A 7602-nucleotide genomic window follows, 5' to 3' on the forward strand; every position below is an offset into this window, starting at 1 on the left:
AAAGGGGATGGAGAAAATTAAAAAACTGACCTAGAAATCTCCAGACATAAGACTCCTTTAGCTTTCATTTTGTTTAAAAATTACCAGCAGTATTTTAAATGATAATACATAATGTTTTGACAAGTTTATTTTGTTAAAAACAGCACAGACTTGAAATTCAATTTAATAGTAAATTGCTCAAAAAAAAAAAAAGTTTTGAAAGAAACGAATTAAAACCCAATTTAACAAACTAAAAGCCCACAATCTCAATAAAAAAAGCCTCTTGTGGAAGGAGAGCAATGAATACAACGAGTTGAAATGCTTCTAAGATTGCCTCCATTTCAATAATAATATCTATGAACTGGATAGTGAAGTGGTCTGAAATGGGTGTAGGGGGCGTAGTGGGGTCTGCTGTATCGGTTCCTCATCACAAACTGATGGTGGAGGCGGTTGGGATGATCTTCGTAGGGCTCAAAGTACAGGGGAGGCATGTAGTTCCAACCTGTAGGATATCGAGACTGAATGTCAGCTCAGTATTCAAATCTTCACTAAACTAAAGAGATTTTACGCTACAGACCGTCAGGTCCTTTGAAATTCACAAAATACATGTTAGTAATACTCAAAATGTCAGCAACAACCAATCTAATTACAGAAAAATATCACAACAGATGTAATACAATTCAAGAAAAGGTCTTTAAATCCTGCAGTCGCTTTCAATGTCTTAATAGGCTAAAGATCTGATGATTGGCTGGGCCATTCTAGCCACATCTTGTCTTAAATCTTGAAGCGGAACATCTGTGTTTTGATCATCCACACAATCCTGTTTTATATTCTGAACATACCATTTTGGGGTGATTTACGTTTGTTCCGATGTTTGCGGCGTGGCTGGCTGCGTTGTGGTTGGACAGCAGTTCTGGGGTTCTCTACAGCTTGATGGCGACGTTCTGGTGTCTTTGGTTCTTCAAAGCTCAAGAAGCCACAAGGCAGAGAATCAGTGGAGAACTCATTTCCAGGAGCGATACTTCCTCCAGCTCCTGTTTGGCAGCCATTTTGTACAGACAAAGCTGTCAAAGATAAAAATCAGAATTTAGGATAAGGCAAGACCAAAGTTCCATTAAACAAATTGATTCAGCTAGAGTCTTTTAATAAAGTTTTTTTTCCCCTCACTTCATTTTATTCCAAAGAAAAGGCCATAAAGGACAAAGTTGATCTTAGGATTCCATCAGGTGTGAAGTTTTAATAACCCTGCATGTTTATTTTCATAGTAAACAGTTGGAGACTCCTCTTGAAATGCTGTCTGTGCCCTTCAGTATTTACAGCAGGAACTCAAAGCCAGAAACCTACTGCATCAGAAACTGCTAGAATACCAGTACTCTAAAAATACAAATATTTTCTATAATTTGTCCAGACCTGAAAATTCTCAAGGAACTTTCACACCGAACACAAAACCATTGAAAATACAGTATTGCCAGGTTTATCTGCTTTTGCTCGCCTTGAAATTCATGTGGCCAGCCTTTCAGATGGCAGGCGAAAGGCTCCTACATCATGGTGGACATGGATTTACAAACGAATCAGCGCAATAAGTGGGGAGAGAAGGCAGAGCAGAGAAGCCCGCTGGTACCAAACAAGGTGTTCTTCCTGACAAATTCCAAACTTTAAGACCGTGTCTAAACCCTGGCACTCTTATCTAGTGGCATTAAAGTGCATTAATATATTGGCTTAAAGGTGCAGTAGGAGATCTGTTCTGAAGCATTTTTTTAACTATGTGGCTTAAAAGCTCTCCACAGCCGCTTAGCAAGCAGTGAAATAGAAGGTCTGGAAGTGAAACTAAAATAAATGGTCGCCGCTACAGTGACAAATCAATGATTAACCCCAACCAATCACAAAACAGTGGTACCCGATTGGTTTCTGACACGTCAATCATGGTCGTCTGCTTGTCCCTCCCCCTGTGCAGGTACCCTGACACATGAACCCCCCAATGCTTGTGCAGGACACCATGGCTGGAAGCTAGCCACTGTTATGCTACGTTCACACCTACAGCAGCAAGACCAGCAAAAATGCGCATGCTGCTTAATTTTTGATGCTTGTACAAGTTTAGTTCTGATGCGCGGCTGAAGCATCTCTAGCCTGACGTAGTCCGACTCAATTCTAGTCAGAATATGAGTCTGATGCTGCTCCATAGAGCTGTGATTATGGGGCGTGTTTCGAACGAACCAGGAAAAAAAATGCCTCTGCACTCAATTGGATAGACCTACAACCAATAAGAGCAACGGAGTGCGTGACGTTTGTTAAGCGAGGCATAGTTGTTGTCCACAAAAATCAAAGCGTGCAGTTGCACACCTATAATAAGAAGATGAGCCTTGATCGCGTTTCTCTGTTCCTCTTTTAAAATTAATTTGCTGTCGATATCTTCTAGAACAGACCTAATAGCAGAATCTACTCACCTAAACTCTCCAGCGGCAGCCATTATTGTTGTCACCCAAGCGCGCATTGGTCACGTGGTTGATTACGTTACTGTTTGTCATCTGTCCATCATCGTATAAAGCCCGCCCTGACAATTTGATTGGATCGCCTGACAGTGGGCTTTAATACTCGCGCTACTATGGAGCAGAGCCAGACCGAACTTCCCCGACCTCTAACTTTGTGGGCGGGACTAAGTTCGGAATGGCACCCAGGCTAAAGCATCTCTGCTGCTAGTTGGAAAAAAATGGGTCGGATCTGTTGGGCAGATACCCTATCCTTTCTTTGCCTGTAACAATGGCAGCCATATTTGCTGTGATCAGTGAAAAAGTCCACCTGAAAGCATCGTCAGTCCATCCAGTTTTAATATTATTTCTGTCGGAGCCGCTAAGACCCCCGTACACCGGGGTCAATAGCATCCCATTCAACAGCAGCCTATGGGCTGGTCGCCTCTTTTTGGTTTGCCACGGCGGCTGCAAGGCATTTTTCATGAACGTAACCCAAACTGCAGGCACCAGGATAATAAAAGCAAACATGTTTTGCCTGCAGATTTCAGCATTTTAAGTTAATTTAGGCGTTAAACCGTTTCAGTGAAGTGATAATAGCGCCCTGCATCATCAGCGCTGCTTCAGCTGCTCAGATGCGCTGCCCACAGCATGCGCCTTCATGAGTTTGAAGGGAGAGGCATGGTTGTGTATGTTCATAAATATAGCTTGCTGGAACTGTTTTTTCCAAGATCACAACTGCACCTTTAACATCAGGAACTTCTGTGACTCAAACTAGTATGTTTTAGGCTGAACTAAAGATGTGCATGTTTTCGTGTGCCAATCCCCCCCTCACCACCAACGGTTAGCGTCACACCCCAGGCCTGAGCAATGTGCCGTAACAGAAGAGCTGTGATCCTGCGATGGGCAATGGCATTCCAGTGAACTCCGTCGTTTGTTCGGTGCTGTAAGGAGAAGCGGAACTGAAAGTGGAGGTCCAACACGTCCATGTCGTAGTTGTCGGCCACGGTCCAGCTGTAGAAGTTGGCTTCAATCACATCATAGCGCAGCTGTGGAGCTTTGTGTTCAATCTGTGGTCAGAGACGCATAGGTCAGGGTAAATAAAGCCTTTTTCAGCAGAAACAAGGAAAACAATGCTTAACCCCAATATAATGATGGGAACTTAATGGTATAATAAAGCGTACTTTGTGATGTTATTACAAAGTATGATCACTGTACCTCAGCTGTCCCTTTCCAATAAATTCATTAGTTGTAAACCTGCAGGGTTTTACAGTTTAGTGTCCTTTCCCACTAACAGGAAGACAGCAAAGTGTATTTACAATTTACCTCAGGCACCAGAAAGCCACCTTTGATCTTCTCTCCTAAAGGCATGGTGAGGTTCCAAATAACCAGCGTTTCCTCTGGCAGGACACTCCTCAGCTCATCAAACAACCTCTGAAGGTTCTCCTTGTAATCATGGGTCCATTTAGAGTTGTATCTAAAAATCCCAACAAAGATAACGTAAACCATAACAGTAGCCTAATCAATTACATGATGGGAACTAGAATAAAAAAAAATTGAAAAATTTATGTTGCTTCTAATCTAACATTAAAGCCCCAGCGCACCGAATCCAATTTTTCGTCCGATATGACAAAATCGTGTCACACAAGGTTGCTGTGTTTAGCGCTCAATGAAAGTCTATGGGGATGATCCGACTGAGATAGACCGAGGTCTATTTTACTCAGACTATGCAGCAATTTCAAGGATCTGACAGGAAGAGAGACGTGGTTACAAAGTAAAACACATCCGCTTTGGGGGAAAATACAAAATAAAATCTGTTAATCGCACAGGGAATTAGTCACTTTTTAGAGTTGCACATCACATATATATTATGTGGGACAGACTCGTGCAAAAACAACGAATTGGGATAAAGAAAAAAAAAATTGAATACTTTACCGATGAGTTCAGGAGGACAGAAAATTTATGAATAAGCGATCCTCTTTGAGCCGCGAGAAAACAACGAGGGACAGAAAGCGCAGTTTATCAATCTCCCCGAGGGAGAAAAAACAAAACCAAAAACAGATATAGTAAAAATGGAATCCTCTTTGAGACTCAAAAAAAAATAAAAAATGACTGAGACAGACAAAGCAGGTAAATGTGGAGTATCCGTCTCATGTCTGCCTGGCTCTGTGTTTCCACTATGGGGCCGCCTTTTACAGTTGCTTTTTGTATCTCTGCTTCCGTCACTTAAACCGCAGATGGCCGCTCACACAGTCTGGTTCTGCTGGAGTTTTTTCCCTGTTAAAAGGGAGTTTTTCCTCTCCACTGTCGCTACAAGCATGCTTAGTGTGAGGGATTGCTTCCGAGTCAATGAGTCGATGCAATCAACTGGTTTTCCTTAGAAAACTTGAATCAATTTGACTGTATGATCTGGTGAACTGTAAAGTGCCTTGAGATGACATGTGTTGTGAATTGGTGCCATATAAATAAACTGAATTGAATTTATGAAGAAAAAAAGAAAAACTTTGATAAACTTCACAGCCTCAGTCAGTATATAAACCGTCCTATGGCCTTTATTGCTTTGTTTTTCTTTTCTTTAGACGTAGATCTCATGTTGTTAATATAAGCATATGAAAAGTCTCTATATATTCTGGTTTAAGATGCTGCACAGACTCACTAAGTGGGGCTTTGCTTTATAGAATGTACTCGTGTTTTTTTATTTGAATAACTTTATTTTGTTCTTTGTACTAAATGCAAATTTAAAACAATTTCCCACATTAGACTTGGACAGATTATGAAAAGTGAATAAAAAAACATCTGTGCAGATCTGCCCATCCTGCCAAGTCAGAGCCTCTCTATATGCAGTCAGTTTGACTGGGGAGATTAAAAGGTATAGTGGATGATGTTCTTTTCCTCGTGGATTATCAAAATAAGTGGTCCTCCCAATTGTTCATAATTCGTGTGATGTTTACGTAAGACCATCCTATGTGCTCGTCCCCATTATCACTTACCGGTGGCGAGTCTGAAATAGTGTAAAAATTGCCAATCTTTTTAAAAAGTAAGCTTGTATGAGCGAGTCAAACAGCAAAATTTAAACAGAGCGTGCACGAGGAGAAATGGGATTGTGCACGCTCTCGCATGCATTTAATAGGAGTTCCCTTTCGGGAGCAGATACAGGCTTGTGCGTATGCATTTTTTGTTTTAAAAGTGGAGAGGGCGGTTCTTTTAAAAAAATTTAATGAAAATCCTCCACTATACCTTTACATTACCAGTTACCTTTTCATGACCCTTTAACATCTGACTCCACTAGAACCTGCTAAACCAATCACAGTTGCTCCTCAGCTGTAACCAGCTCCCTTATTGATCATTTTGTAGACCAAGTATTGCAGTTTAACCAATGTGGGAGCATGTTAAAGCTGAGGGGAAACTGTAATTGGTTAAACTCGTTCTGGGTGTGCTCGGAATCAGAAAGGGACCTGAAAAGGTAAATGGAGCAAAGCAAAAAGAAAATGAAACTGCACAGAGAATTTGAAACTGCAAGATGAAAAAGAAAGTGGAAATACTATAAGGATTTGCTTTTCTCAAAATCTGCAATTAGGAAAAATATTTATTCAGATTTATACATTGTGTTTTCCGTTTTTACTTTCCATTTAAAATAGAATTTGGAAATATATTTGCAAATTGCATGACTTAATGATTTATTCATAAATACAATTATAATTCCTCTTCAATAACTAATTTTAAAATGTTTAATGTTGATTTAAACATTAAATTTGAAATTCCCTTTGTTTCTTTTCAGTGACTGCACTGGTCCTTTATATTAAAGAGGCTGTGGTGATAGACAGGAGCAATCAGATTATAAAGGGCTGATCAGACTTCTGCAACTGCACACATCAAATGTTACTTGGGTCTGGTCGCAAACCAGTTTTGCTGGTATGCGTCTGCACAGTCGGTCTGGAATTTCTTCCAGACCCCCAAACTTTGGCCATGCCAGCGGGAGTGTTCATCTCCAAAAAGAACAATGGCGCGAACAATGAATCTAGAGTTGCTAGACATCGAAGAGGAACAGGTTCTGTCAATAGAGTTGGCAAAAAGTCCGATTAACCTTTCGTCTTAGTTGTCCATCTCAGTCGTTCTGCGTTTTTTTTTAAAATGACGCGTCCCAGCACTGAATTGAGATGGACAACCACACAGACAGCCGGAAAGGCATACCAAGGACCAATCAGAGCCGATTTTTGTCTGCGCACTTCGGCTTGAGGTCTACACGGCTTTGCGACCGTCTGACGCGTAGTCAGGATTTAGGGCAGATTATACTTCTGCAACTGCACACATTAAATGGCGCTTGCTTCTGGTTGCGAACCAGTTTTTTTGGTATGATTCTGCAACGTTGGTCTGGAATTTCTAGAGCACAAGGGGAGCCTGTTCAAGAACCCGTGAGAACTTGGGCAGATGGTCACGAGAACTTCTTCGGGGGCCACGGCGGGGGTCTTTATTTTCCAAAACATGTCTGAGGCATCATACAAGTGGTTGCACCTCCGAACCTCTCGATCAACCTTTTGTCATGGTTATCCATTGTTGCTATTACTTCGTGTTTTATTTTAAATGGCGCCCCCCGGCACCGAATCGAGAAAGACGATCACACAGACAGTTGGAAAGGCATACCAAGGACCAATCACAGCTGCTTTTTGTCTGCGCACTTCCGCTTGAGGTCTGCACGTGTGTGCGACCGTCCGACGCATAGTCAGGATTTTTTTGAGGTGCACGACGATGGTTGCAGACCCTCTGCGCAGGGGGCGTGGTCGTGCACAGAGACAGATTTGACGGTTGCAGAAGCTATGCTTCAGAAGCATAAATTAGCCTTTAATTGGCCTTAAAGCAGGGTAAAGTAGAACTTACCCACCTTGAAATATCCCAAACACAGGAATTTATGACGACCACGTCTGGTTTCAGGGCGTGACGGAAGTCCTCGATGATGCTCTGCATGTACCTGGAGAAGACGCGGGTCACGAAGTAGAAGCGGACCAGGTGGTGATCAGTCTTGAACTGACGGACCTCTCTGTACTCTGTCCCGTTATTCATCTGAACCAGACAACCTCCTTCCACTAGGCAGTCCTGCTCGAAACTCATCTCTCCCTGGCGTGGAAAAAAACAAATAAATAAATCACAAGATTAAATACAT

General features: G+C 41.9%; 1 protein-coding gene across 1 annotated transcript in view; it reads right to left on the reverse strand.

Annotated features, from left to right (window-relative positions):
* Positions 1–320: 320 nt before the first annotated feature.
* Positions 321–7602, reverse strand: part of LOC107099024 (PC-esterase domain-containing protein 1A-like) — a 9308-nt gene continuing 2026 nt past the window's right edge. Inside the window, exons 2-6 of the mRNA XM_015396950.1 lie at positions 7324–7556; positions 3771–3921; positions 3280–3514; positions 822–1043; positions 321–481 (exon numbers count right to left, since the gene is read on the reverse strand). Coding sequence (XP_015252436.1) covers positions 321–481; positions 822–1043; positions 3280–3514; positions 3771–3921; positions 7324–7556 — 1002 coding nt within the window. The remainder of the gene's footprint in view (positions 482–821; positions 1044–3279; positions 3515–3770; positions 3922–7323; positions 7557–7602) is intronic.

This window comes from Cyprinodon variegatus, unplaced genomic scaffold, assembly GCF_000732505.1.
Source record: "Cyprinodon variegatus isolate N-32 unplaced genomic scaffold, C_variegatus-1.0 Scaffold831, whole genome shotgun sequence".
Lineage (NCBI taxonomy): Eukaryota > Metazoa > Chordata > Actinopteri > Cyprinodontiformes > Cyprinodontidae > Cyprinodon > Cyprinodon variegatus.